Here is a 14,137-nt window from a genome sequence, read left to right as displayed (position 1 = left end):
GAGGACCTTTTGGAGGTCCTTGGGTCACATGATTACCCATAACTGTTTGTACAGATAATTGACAGAAGTTTTGGACCAATCAGTTTAAGGCCAGCCCCTGCCCATATAAGGGAGCTGCAGCCAGTGATCGCTCTCATGGGTTCCGGACTATCAGGGAGGACAGATCCGTGCAACTTGCAAAGATAACCCTAGGCCTGAAGCCTGCGGGCCTCAGCGTGAACTCAAAACGTGAGTCTTAAACTAAATCCCCGCTAAATCTAGCGTGACTGCTAGACCTCAACTAAATCCCCTAAATCCAGCGGAACAGCGCATATCAGTCTACTGACTCTAAATCGCTCAAGGTCCCAACCACTGTCAATATCTAAGAGACTTTGCTTGTACAGAGACTGTTCCGGTTATAAAGCTTGCATAAAACCTTCAGTAAAAGTTCCGACTGTTTTCAGCAAACTCTCCGGTTGTGGACATTCAATTATTTCATACCTCCCTATCGCTCTTGGGACGGGTGGCGGTAGGACAAGCATTACAGAGGACCCCTCACCCTGGCGTCACGAGTAGAAAGGGTTAAACAGACCCCATTAAAGTACCGCACAGCTACACCCCATATACCCTACATCCCCAAGCTACTACACTTTAGTGAGCCGACCGGAGTCAAACGGTGACTCCGATCGGCTCATTTTTGACCTGTATGCGGTTTCCTGACCGGACCTAAAACCATAGTATACTACGGCTTTAGGTCCGGTCACAAAACCGGATATGGGTCCAAAATGATCCAACCGGAGTCACCGTTTGACTCCGGTCGGCTCATTAAAGTGAATGGAGTTCAGCGCTGGTCCGGCTGGGGTACGGGAGAGCCCGGTTTGCCCCTCCACCAGCCGGATCCGGCCCCCGTAACGAGGTGTGAATACAGCCTAAGAAGTCCCCTTGGCGGGGAGCTATACTTGTGGCGGCCACTGGGTGTTAGTAGGACGTACCTTGATTACTTCATGATGCCAGGGCACCGTTTATCCAAACCACGGTCCAAAGGTGGGAAGCAGTCTTCCTGGGCCAGACACGAGGAGCCAATAAACACACCGACATAAGGTTACGATTAACTGCCTTTACTGAGCTTGTGAAATTGGTATAACACAGACCTTGCGAGCCTTGTTGTCGTTCTGCACCTTGTGGTGCTTTTCACCGGACAGAATTGTAGAATTTGAGATTCTGGTAGCTAGGGTCCTTTCAAGGCACTGTAACTGATTCTTCAGGTACATATACTATGGGGGAGATTCATCAAAACAGGTCCAGAGTAAAAGTTGCTGAGTTGCCCATAGCAACCAATCAGATCGCTTCTTTCATTTTTAAACAGGCCTCTGAAAAATGAAAGAAGTGATCTGATTGGCTGCTTTGGGCAACTCAGCAACTTTTCCTCTGGACAGGTTTTGATGAATTTCCCCCATAGTTCTCCCGTAAGTGACACTTGTAGGATGACCAGGAGTAAACTGAGGTAGGCCTCAGCTTAGGACACACGACTTAGCACACCTGAGCTTAGCTGTTGGTCAGGAGTCTGGATGGTACTTTACTGAACAATGTCCAGCACTAGACTAACTATTAGGCTAGGTTCAGACTACGGAATCTCAGGGCAGAAAATTTCCACCCGGAGATTCCGAGGGCGGCCAGCACTGACTGAATCAGTCGGCGCTAGGACCGCGCGGACACTGCAGTCTCCAATAGACTGCAATGTGTTCCGCGTGGATTTCCGCCTGAAGAAAGAGCAATGCCTTTCTTTAGGCGGAAATTTCCAAGCGGATTTTCCGTTCACAAATTCCGCTTCACAAATTCCGAAGTGTGAATTTGTGAACGGAAAACCATTCACTATACAGTACATTTAGGCGAAATTGCAGGCGGAAATTCTGTAGTCTGAACCTAGCCTAATAGTACAAAGGAACTCCAGTGGGCCCAACGCTTCATAAGGCCAGGCTGCCCAAGTCAGTCCTCGGGACACTTGTGCTGGGACACCAAATCTAGCCCCATAGGCTTCGATTGTCACTGTCCTATCCCCGTGAGTCTCCCCCGCTGGCCCCATAAGTAGTCCCCTGGGCAAGGGGCTATACTCACCTAGTCCTGTAGGCTCCGACTGTCACCGTCCCATCTCCGTGAGTCTTCCCCGCTGGCCCCATAAGTAGTCCCCTGGGCGAGGAGCTATTCTCACCTAGCCCCATCTTCTCTGGCTGTAATCAGGGCCCCTCAGCGATTTACACCCCGCATCACCGCTCTGCTTCCTAAGCAAATGGAGCAGAGCGGTGACAGTCGGAGTCTACGGGACTAGGTGAGTATAGCTCCCTGCCCAAGGGACTACTTATAGGGCCGTCGGGGAACAAGTTCAAACATCATATCCTCACCATCCCTACGGGCGTTATACATGGTTAAATCTCATGACAGGTTCCCTTTATGAAATGACCGAAATGCGTTGGTTGTAGGTACTGAATCCATGGGTGTACACGATTTTTGCATGAGAATAATAAATATTTCAAAAACAAAGACAGACAGTCCTACAGAAAGATGGCACAATGGTATACAGAATTGATAAATTCATAGCACTGTATATTGGAGAAAGCATGAGTGTATGCATAGTGGGAGAAGGAGCGGGCTCACTATTGTGAAGACTCACATTTAGAGGTAATGGAAGAAAGTAAATTCCTTTGGGTGACAGTGGAACTAGAGCAGTGGTCTCCAAACTGTGGACCTCCGGCTGTTGCAAAACTACAACTTCCAGCTTGCCCGGACAGCCGTTGGCTGTCCGGGCATGCTGGGAGTTGTAGTTTTGCAACAGCTGGGGGGTCCACAGTTTGGAGACCACTATACTAGAGGTTTCTGTAACACAAACAGGCTAACCATTCACAGACTATATAAACATAACGGAGCACTTTAGTGTTATATTTTGCTGTTGGTTTCCTTATATACTGTATTCTGCCTTACGTCCCCGTCAAATCCCCTCATTGATTCTAGGTGGTGGGCTTCGATGCATCTACAACGGTAGAAGAGTTTCTTTGCACACTTAACCAAGACATCGGAATGAGGAACCCGGCCCAGTCTGGATTTGCTTTGTTTACAGATGATCCATCAGGGAAGGACATCGAACATTGTCTACAGGGGAACATTAAGGTAAGTGCTAAATTTTACACCTATAGAGGACAGTTAGTAGACTTTATGGCTACAACTGTGATGATGGCAAGACTTTTAACATTAGACCCTTCAGCAGGGATCAAGTCCTGGGGGAAAAAGTGCAGGAACTCACCCAAGATATCCACTCAAGGGCTGGTCCTGCAGAACTCCAGCTAATAGGAATGGTGTTCCTGCTGTTGAAAAAGTGCAGGAACTTCTGCAAGACTTGAGCCCTGCTCTTCAGCCATGATCCCCAGACTCAAGAATTCCAACATTGTTGCACAACTTTCTTTAGTAAACATTGATTTCACTACGACCCACACATGTCAAAAGTCGTCTAAAGCCCTAGCCTGAAACCAGTGTAACCACTATTGTCTGGATTAATAATCAAGTAGGTTTTATTCTGTATGGATACAAGAGACAACAAGAACACAGCTTACATGCTTTAGCTATGATAGGAGAAGTGGTCTGAGACTTCCAGCATAGGAACACTTTTTATAAGAAGGCATTGTGGTTATAACTTCTGCATTATCTGGGCTGCAGAAGTACATGGAAAGGTACTGATACTTAAAGGGGTATTCCCGTGGAAAACTTTTTTTTTTTTTTTTTTTTTAAATCAACTGGTGCCAGAAAGTTAAACAGATTTGTAAATCCCTTCTATTAAAAAATCTTAATCCTTCCAGTACTTTTTAGGGGCTGTACACTAAAGAGAAATCCAAAAAAGAAATGCATTTCCTCTGATGTCATGACCACAGTGCTCTCTGCTGACCTCTGCTGTCCATTTTAGGAACTGTCTAGTTCCTAAAATGGACAGCAGAAGTCAGCAGAAAGCACTGTGGTCATGACATCAGAGGAAATGCATTTATTTTTTGGATTTCTCTTTAGTATACAGCCCCTAAAAAGTACTGGAAGGATTAAGATTTTTTTAATAGAAGTGATTTACAAATCTGTTTTACTTTCTGGCACCAGTTGATAAAAAAAAAAAAAAAAAGGTTTCCACGGGAGTACCTCTTTAACTAGTTCTTCCATGATAAGCTTTGGTTTAAGCTAAAACATTAACCATTGCAATTCTGAATACATATGTTTAGCAAATCTGTTATATAAAATTAATAACATACAATTACAACACCTATACTGTTCCAGAACAATAGTGATGGGCCCATAAGATACTGACAGGCGCTGTTCTACATTTTAGTGAACATGGTTAATGCTATCTTTATACTTTCATGAGTATCTTACACATGCTTTTGTTTTATAAAGTGGTTTTACTTTGCTTGGAGTATTATACCTGCATAGGGCATGCTAGGGGTTTTCTAATACTATTTGAAAGTAAAGTATTTTCATATACTATATTGCAGCATTGTAATATAGGTACTCCCCTCTATTAGTTAAATACAGGAGCTACATCAAGTAGGTCTAGTGTCTATTTCCCTTTACTTTCCATTCCAATACTCTACTCCATTGTTTTGCTGACTATGCAGTTCTATGGAGAAAGGAGTTCTGCCCAGTTTCTTACCCATAAGAAAAGGAATGAGACCATCCAAGACAGGGATCTCACTCTCCAAAAGACCCATAGCAGCCACATTTAAGAGCCGAGGAACGTGCCCTCGAATCACGCAAAGTGCAAGAAAAAGTGAAAACGTGTTACACTAAAAAAACGTGCACAAAGGATGCGGTCTATTGCAAGCCCTTCTCCTACAGGAGAGAGGCCCTCCAACAAACCTTACACTTTGCCTCCAGACCAAAAGGTACCTGCGAGGTCCCAGGTTCGATTTCCCTTTTCGACGAAGCTACTAAGGGACCACAAATGCTCCCGGCTTCCCCCTTGGTGTTGGCCAAGGTATCTGCCTGCAGAGTTGTAAACGGTCAGTACCATGCCCATGCAGGAGTACCCAGGGTTTTTGCAAGGAGGTGCGGAACCTGATGGCCATACACATCTCCCAGAAGGGCTACCTCATCCTGACAAATCCTGTGGACACACAACATGCAAAAAGTGATACAGTGACAAAAATAAATAAATAAGTGAATGTGCACTGGTATACTGCCCGGACATCCGGACGGATCTATAAAAATGTCTCTGATCCTAGCCAGAAGGCCAGGAATCAAGAGGTGAGTGCCACAAGGTGAAGAGTTCATTTGTGCCAATGCTTCCACTCAGTGATCCAGTACACCCAGTGAGTTTCGGCACCTTGGGGTCACCACTCTCCGAGTCACTAAAGTTCCAGGGAGGGAACAGGTCACATCGGGGCAGCCATTGAGCTGATTCCTCAGAACCAGCCCTGGAACACCTGTCCCCTCCATGCAGCACCCATAGCAGCCATATTATTTTTTTAAGTGCCGAGGAACGTGCTCTCGAATCACCCAAAGTGCAAGAAAAAGTGCAAATGTATTACACTAAAAAAAACGTGCACAAAGGATGCGGTCTATCGCAAGCCCTTCTCCGATAGAAGAGAGGCCCCCCCAACAAACCTTACCCTTCGCCTCCGGACCAAAAGGTACCTGCGAGGTTCCAGGTTCAATGTCCCTTTTTGCCGAAGCTACTTAGGGACCGCAAATGCCCCCAGCATTCCCCTTGGCGTTAGCCAAGGTATCTGCCCGCAGAGCCGATAACGGTCAGTACCCTGCCAAAGCAGGAGTACCCGGGGTGTTTGCAGGGAGGTGCATAACCTAATGGCCACACACACCTCCCCTAGACTGCCAGGAGGGACACCCAGAAGGGCTACCACATCCTGACAAATCCTGTGGACACACAACATGCAAAAAGTGACACAGTGAGACAAAAATAAATAAATAAGTGAATGTGTGCAGATCTACTGCCCGGACATCTTGCCGGATCTATAAAGATTTCTCTGATCCTAGTCAGAAGGCCGGGAATCAAGAGGTGAGGGCCACAAAGGTGAAGAGATTATGGTGCCTGTGCTTCAACTCAGTGAGCCAATACTTCCAGTGAGTTTCGGCACCTCGGGGGTCACCACTCCCCAAGGCACTAAAATACCTCGTCTCTAGACCCTCTCAGCCTCATGGCGAGTACCAGAGGAAACAGGTCACATCGGGGCAGCCGTCGAGCTGATTCCTCAGAACCAGCCCCGGAACACCCCGGTACACCTGCTCCCTACCATGCAGCAGCCATCCCCACCAGCTCCACACTGGTGTCACCTGCCACCAGCATGAAACTGATAAGAACAGATACTACACTTGATCTTAGCCAAAAGGCCGAGAAGCGACACAGCCACATGGTCTGCCACTGTGGTACGCAGGCCCCTGGAAGCAGCAGTTGAGCATGCACACTGAATGGCATTGCTGTACAATTCAATGTCTATGGGACTGATGGAGATAGCTGAGTAAGGATAGGTTCACACCACATTTATGGTGTACGTCACAGGTGTCCTTCGGCATCCTGTAAAAAAACAAGATGCTGATGTATACTGTGGTGTACTGCAGTGGGCGTCACTCTCTTCTGCCTGTTTTCCGCACTGATTTAACAAGACGTAGTAGTAGACCATGCTTTTGAGTCCCGTTAAATTAGCATATACAAACAGGAAGTGGCATGAACACAGTCACAAGTGACTATGTTTGGGCCATTAAAATGAATGGTGCCCACTGCAGTACACCATGGTATAGGTTGGCATCCGTTTTTGACAAGATGCCAACGGATACCAATGATGTGCTCCATAAACGTGGTGTAACAGAACTAAAGTGCACACCTACTCCACCAGTCCAATAGGGATCGAATGGAGCATTTGATGATGCATCCTTGACCACTGATCCATTCAACCAACAAACAGGGGACCCCTATTTTCATCATCTTGTGAACATTGGGGGCCACTTATGATAAGACACTTCTGTGGTTAGGTGATAAGTGTGTATCTTGAGACAACACTAAAACCAGCAAGACCCCACAGATCAAGAGCTCACAGTCTAGTATTGGGTTTTCTAAATCCCTTTTTTGCTCTGCAGGTTTTTGGCAGTATTTTAACTTTATAAAGACTATGAGATTACTATGGCACATGCAGCCAGAATTGTATCTTTTAACTGTTTGAAACAAAGTAGCGAATTTGGATCAATTGAGGTAATTCTAACACCTGTAAAGGTACATTATGAAATCAACTGTTCAGAATATTGGACTCTAAAAATCTAATGATGGACATTTGGCTGAGAGCCCTTTTTTTCAATGAGGTCTTATGATTTTTACAAACCCCCTTAGATTTCACCTCACTTTGTTCTCCATACCAGATCTGTGACATCATCTCAAAGTGGGAACAGGCATCCAAGGAGCAGCTACCAGGGAAGTGTGATGGTACCCGGACTGTACGACTCACGTATAAGAACAGGTGCCGAACCTCACAGGCTCTCTCCTTATTCTTTAATGTCACATCACATTTCTTCTGTATACTGAAACAGCAAGACATAACAGCTCTGGACCTTATTCCAACTTTTTCCCACTGTATACAGGCTGAGTTTCGCCGTGCAGGTGCGAGGGGAGACGGAGAGAGAGAAACTGCTGTTAATGTACCAGACGAATGATAAAATTGTTAATGGCGTCTTTCCAGTAAATAAGGAGCTGGCACTAGAACTGGCTGCACTGCTTGCCCAGGTAACCTCTGAGAAATGAACTATGTATACCTTTTAATGCAATTTCCAAAGCAATTAGTCTTAATAAAGCCTTTTGCTAATGTGCGGTACACTATTAACCAATCATTATACAATTTGTGTTCCCTATGTAAAGATGGCTTCCCAAGGTGGTTTAACTGTACCTCCATCTCTTAGTCTTTTGCCTTTTTCAGTCTGTTGCAGGTGGATAACAGATGTGAAAGCCAAGGTATTATTAGCCTATTGTTTTAATGGGTCTGTGTGTGCGGTAATGTGCCTAATGTATGGAATAATGGCAGTAAAGTGGCTTTAAAAGAAAGAGACTCAAATCGGTATGGGTTCTTATATAAGCTTCTTTTCCTGCAAAAAGTGGCTTTCTTTCAAGGATCTGTTAAAAAGTAATGTTATGCATTAAGTAAGTAAATGAATGAACGCACATTTCTGAAGAAATCTCAGGGGCAAGTTGATAAGTAGAAAGATCATTACTTAATATGGATTAAGAAAAAAATTACATGTCCAGCGAAATTGGTGAAATTGGTTATTCCAGGGTCTAATTTTATCATCTATCAACCATATAAGTGATAACTAACTTATGTGTGGGGGTCCGACCACTAGAAGCCATACCGATCATGAGAATCGAAGCCCCTTATCCAACTACTGAATAAAGCGGTAATGCACAGGTGTTGCAGCTGGGACTATAGATCCTTTAGATTCGTAGGTTGCCAAAGTTGGCTTGTGATAAATGATCAACTGGCAATAAATATGTTGATTGGGCAGGTCAAAGAAATGTTGAAATCTGGTGGAGACATTCCTGGGACACCCTTGCTGTGTGTGGGCGAGCATTATTCTGCTGAAAAATGCCAATTGGAAGGCATGAGAGGCAACACATGTGGCCTCAAGATGTCTTGCGCATATCGCTGAGCTGTTAGTGTTCATTGTGTCACTACTAGGGGTGATCGACTGTTATATGACTGACTTTAAAGGGGTACTCCGCTGCTCAGCATTTGGAACAAACTGTTATGAATGCTGGAGCCGGCGGCGGGAGCTCGTGATGTCATAGCCCCGTCCCCTCATGACATCACGCCCTGCCCCCTCAATGCAAGTCTATGGGAGGGGGCATGACGGCTGTTCCTCCATTCTGGGTTAATTTGGAATTTAAATTGGGAGCCCCAGTGGGGACAGGGACCGATATGAGTAATGAATGGGAGTCTGCCCACAGTGCTACAGAATATGTTGACGCTAAATAAATAAATTAAATAAATAAATTACAATACAGTAGCCAGCTACATGGTCTCCTCGGTGATGTAACTAGGTTTTACTTCATCCATGGCACAAATTGCTCATCTAGATCTGTATCTAAATACCTTGCACCAAGTCTAAGCTGCCCCCAGCACCTAGATCCCAGGCACATGCCTAATTTGTACCCTAGCTCAGAAGGTTCAATGTGTTTTCTAAGAATTCATTTTTAAAGAAAGAGTTGTCCAATGTTTAAGACCTTGGACGGTTCTTTGTATAACAGTAGGAGCTGGTGATACACATTGTCACCTTATCCAGGGTTGGAATGGCCTACCAGATGGATTAACAGTAACAGGGATTAGCCATAACTGGGACAATGAAGTCTCTCTCTAAACTCAAACCTAAAATAAGGTTCTCCATGAGCCATGACTAAGACTGCGTGAAGAAACTTGATACGGAATGGTTACACATGTTGGTTATATTGGTCGCACCAGTGGATTGACAATGGATTCACTTACTGGGAGTGTCCTCTTATCAGTAGCTAGGCCCATGTTTTTATTTAGACTCTAGAAAATATATTGTTTATATTGGTTTTGTGCAGGTGGAAAGTGGAGATTTTGAGCGACCCCTCCAGGCCACAGCTAGCCAACTAAAGTCAAACCAGACATTAAAGCAAACATTGGAAAAATTTTATCCAAAGAGATATAGAGAAGACTGTACAGAGGAGCAACTACGGTACGTTTTACATCTTCACAGCCTTTAAAGAAATTGCCTTTCAAAGCACAGGGGATAAGTTATAGATTGGGGGGGTCTGAGCGCTGGGGTCCCCCGTGATCTCCTGCACTGGGTCCTGGCAGTTGGCTGGAAAGGGGGTGTGCCGTAGCCCGAAAGGAGCGCTGGCTGACACGCCCCTTCATGTACCCCATAGAGATACATGGAGGAGGTGTGCCGGCCGCGGCTTCCTGCGGGGTACAGACGTCAGCTTCCGGCAAACTGTCGGGGCCCTTTGCAGGAGATCGAGGGGGGTCCCAGCACTCGGACCCCCCCCGCGATCTATAACTTATTCCCTATCCTTGGATAGGGGATATGTTCTATTTCATTAGACTATTCCTTTAAGGGAATATGAGCAGAATCATGAACCTTGTAATTCTCTCCAAGTAGCATTTCTTGGGAATCATCTTCAATGGTCATTTCCTTTAGTATATGTTCTCCTCTTCATATCAGACACTCATTTAAGGATGAGTTTATGTCTCACTGGTCCAAAGCTATTCCTGAGACATCTGCTCACCCATCCATGTCAGCTGCCCACCTAGATACCAGAAGACATTTTTTGGGGGCCCCTATCTTTTTGATATGTGTGCCTGTATATTATTCTATATCAATCCAAACTGTTGCTTAATATTTTATTCCAGGCAGCTTCACCAAAGGCTGGCAACCAGATGGATGGCTCTCCGGGGTCACAGCACTTCAGACTGTGTGCGAATATATCTTACCGTTGCAAGAAAGTGGAGTTTCTTTGGGGCTACTCTTTTTCCAGCAAAAGTAAGAAGCCACGGCAATTAGAAAATGTGTTTTTTCTTTAAAATAGAACAACAACAAAAAATACATAATTTCCTTTAAAAATCTGCAGTTGCAGATCCGCAATTGCAGATTTTACAACTTCAAATCCACAACGGATCCTGTGTGTGTGAATACAACTTAAGTGTAGATCCATAACATAATGTGAGCATGGGTCCTTATTTTCTATAGTGTTTCTGACAGGTTTTGATTGGGTGGTGGGGCAAAATAAAAAATAAAATACAACACTACTAAAAAAATTTGCCTTTACATTACAATCTCTAGTAATTCCTAAATTGGGGCATGGCTACACAAATTCAACAAAGCATAGTCTATTTACTATAAAATTCACATTAAAAAGTGTAAGAAAGCTATAAACTCCTCTCACCTCATTGGAGATGGTGAGAAAACAAGCATTTATGTAGAAAAAAAACCATTCTGATTGGATATATATATATATATATATATATATATATATATGTATATCCGCAACACTCAAGTCCATGAAAAACTTGGAAAATGTATTCCATCAAAAAAAGGTGAATGTCAAATAGCAACGTTTCAACCAGCTCCCCTGGTCTTTCTCAAGCTCCGTACAAATGGTGCATATCATACACTATATAGGGATACCAATCTGGTATCTATTTAACAAATTAAAGGGGTATTCCAGGCAAAACCTTTTTTTATATATATCAACTGGCTCCGGAAAGTTAAACAGATTTGTAAATTACTTCTATTAAAAAATCTTAATCCTTCCAATAGTTATTAGCTTCTGAAGTTTTCTGTCTAACTGCTCAATGATGATGTCACGTCCCGGGAGCTGTGCATGATGGAAGAATATCCCCATAGGAACTGCACAGCTCCCGGGACGTGAGTCATCAGAGAGCAGTTAGACAGAAAACAACAACTCAACTTCAGAAGCTAATAACTATTGGAAGGATTAAGATTTTTTAATAGAAGTAATTTACAAATCTGTTTAACTTTCCGGAGCCAGTTGATATATAAAAAAAAGTTTTGGCCTGGAATACCCCTTTAAGTGAAAAAAAATACATATTTATCACACATCAAAACCGTGCACAAGTGTCAATATACATTTGAACATACATAAACAGTATACGTGCACTATAATGAATCCCATACACACTTCAATTACATCAAGATATATATTCCCCCTTGATTATATCCCAGGACATCTGTGCACGTGATTAAAAACCTTTAAAAACAACATCTTACCGTTAGAATGGGGTATTCACTCACCCGGAGCCCACATGGAAAATGCAGCGTATAAACAATACAATGCGCATGCGCGTCAGAAAACGTCATCCCGAGTGAGGTACATGGTACTGGGAGTGTCTGTGTAGATATGGCAACCTTGCTCTGCCGCTCTATACTTGCGCAGTAAGCGCATTCGGCAGTGCAGAATCTATCACACTGGGAGATTGTGGCTGTAACAATATCTCAAATACCGTTCTGCATAAGCGCAGCATGCACTATTTACCGTATTTTTCGCCCTATAGGACGCACCGGCGTATAAGACGCACCCAATTTATAGGTGCAAAATCTAAAAAAATTAAGATTTTGAACCCAATAGTGGTCTTCAACCTGCGGACCTCCAGATGTTGCAAAACTACAACTCCCAGCATGCCCGGACAGCCAACGGCTGTCCGGGCATGCTGGGAGTTATAGTTTGGCAACATCTGGAAGTCCGCAGATTGAAGACCACTGCATAGGAGGCAATACTCACGTGTCCCCGCCGCTCCCGACCCGTCACCGCTGCCCTGGATGTCGCTCCATCGCTGTCGCCGTGTCCCCGTCGCTCCGGGAACGTCTCTGCTGCCGGCCGGGTATCCTCGCTCTCCGTCGCCGCCATCACGTCGTTACGCACGCCGACGCACGAGGAAGGAGAGCGCCGGCCATACAGGGGATCCCTGAACGGAGAAGACACCGAGGAGGCAGGTAAGGTCCCTCCCGGTGTCCTGTAAGCACTAACCCGGCTATTCAGTTGGGCTGTTCGGGACCACCGCGGTGAAATCGCAGCGGTCCCGAACAGCCCGACTGAACAGCCGGGTCAGTGTCCCTTTCCCTTCAGACGCGGCGGTCAGCTTTGATCGCCGCGTCTGAAGGGTTAATACAGGGCATCACCACGATCGGTGATGTCCTGTATTAGCCGCGGGTCCCGGCCGTTGATGGCCGCAGGGACCGCCGCGATAGGGGTGTATTCGCCGTATAAGATGCACCGACTTTTTCCCCCCAGTTTTGGGGAAGAAAAAGTGCGTCTTATACAGTGAAAAATACGATATGCAGTACGTTTGTGACATGTTACTGACGTTTGCAATGTGTTACCAATGTTTGCGCGCGCAGTAAACACTGTGAGGCGTGTGGCACCATGATGAAAAAGGGCAGCCCAATTTGCTAAACCAATGCAAAATGAAAATAATAAAATGTAGCAAATAAGAAAACAAATGAAATACAAAGCTAAATAAACAAAATCCTTATAAAGCAGCAGGTCAGGTAAGTGGTATAGAACTCCATACAAGCATACACATATACATTCCCTGCCCATTTATTACATCAGTGTGGTGGTATCTACTGGAATCCAGAGTCCGGCACAATGAAGTGTCGGACTCATAGGTCCCTGGAGCCTTGAACCACGAGCATTCCACTAGTTAGGTGGAGTCTCCAGGAATCCGCTCATGTACGCGCCATCTGAATAGACCCTCACGGTCAATTTAAAATAAGGGCATAATATATCACAACAACATCCAAAGTTGCCACTACCTACTGAGACCCATAAGCTGCAGATTGTATGAAACAATAAAAATTTTATAATAAAATTAATGGTAAAATAAAATAAAGCAAAAAAAATATAAAAATATATATATATATATATATATATATATATATATATATATATTTATTTAATTAAAACATAAAAAAAGGAAATAATAAATGATAAGAAATGTAAAAAATGTGTGAAAAAATTTAAAAATGATAACACCAAATTAGTATAATAAAAAAAAGGTGAACATGAGTAATGCCATGTAATGCCTCTTTTCCCATGTACCCACACAGAAATGCGCAAGAACCAAAATATGTAATAAAAATTTATTTAGACATATGTCAGAATTTAGAATGTCTGGTTGAGTGATCTTCACCCCTTCTTAGAAACTGCAACAGAATAAAGAGAAAGACATTATTATGTGCAAATGTCTAGCCATCACATTATAACATTTGTACTGATTACACTGCGCCAAATGTGTACCAGAAACCGGGTTATGCCGGACGACTACCTCTTCCGTGCTACCCTGTGCAGAGTTTTGAACTCTACCTTCAAACCATTCGACTTCAATGTATTAAGATCAAAGATCCATTTCAATTTGCATCTCTTAAAGGGGTACTCCGGTGGAAATCTTTTTTTTTTTTTTTAAATCAACTGGTGCCAGAAAGGTAAATAGATTTGTAAATTACTTCTATTAAAAAATCTTAATCCTTCCAGTATTAAGGAAATTATTTTCTTTTTGGAACACAGAGCTCTCTGCTGACATCATGACCACAGTGCTCTCTGCTGACATCTCTGGCCATTTTAGGAACTGTCTAGAGCAGCATATGTTTG

At 44.0% G+C, this 14,137-nt stretch overlaps 1 protein-coding gene, 1 long non-coding RNA gene and 1 pseudogene across 4 annotated transcripts in view; 1 reads left to right on the top strand and 2 right to left on the bottom strand.

The window, feature by feature from the left end:
* LOC130362956 (uncharacterized) overlaps positions 1–1,212 on the bottom strand; it is a 46,647-nt gene extending 45,435 nt beyond the window's left edge. The window contains exon 1 of the long non-coding RNA XR_008891651.1: positions 972–1,212. This is a non-coding gene — a long non-coding RNA (uncharacterized LOC130362956). The remainder of the gene's footprint in view (positions 1–971) is intronic.
* PLEKHH2 (pleckstrin homology, MyTH4 and FERM domain containing H2) overlaps positions 1–14,137 on the top strand; it is a 233,094-nt gene that overhangs the window by 209,686 nt on the left and 9,271 nt on the right. For all 3 annotated transcript variants that reach the window (XM_056568139.1, XM_056568140.1, XM_056568141.1), the window contains exons 23-27: positions 2,986–3,141; positions 7,375–7,472; positions 7,594–7,735; positions 9,569–9,702; positions 10,380–10,509. In XM_056568139.1, coding sequence (XP_056424114.1) covers positions 2,986–3,141; positions 7,375–7,472; positions 7,594–7,735; positions 9,569–9,702; positions 10,380–10,509 — 660 coding nt within the window. The remainder of the gene's footprint in view (positions 1–2,985; positions 3,142–7,374; positions 7,473–7,593; positions 7,736–9,568; positions 9,703–10,379; positions 10,510–14,137) is intronic.
* On the bottom strand, positions 6,276–6,366 carry LOC130363499 (U2 spliceosomal RNA; annotated as a pseudogene).

The sequence above is a fragment of the Hyla sarda genome, chromosome 3 (assembly GCF_029499605.1).
Source record: "Hyla sarda isolate aHylSar1 chromosome 3, aHylSar1.hap1, whole genome shotgun sequence".
NCBI lineage: Eukaryota > Metazoa > Chordata > Amphibia > Anura > Hylidae > Hyla > Hyla sarda.
The sequence above is the reverse complement of the archived record's forward strand: the minus strand, read 5'-3'. Positions and strand labels throughout refer to the sequence as shown.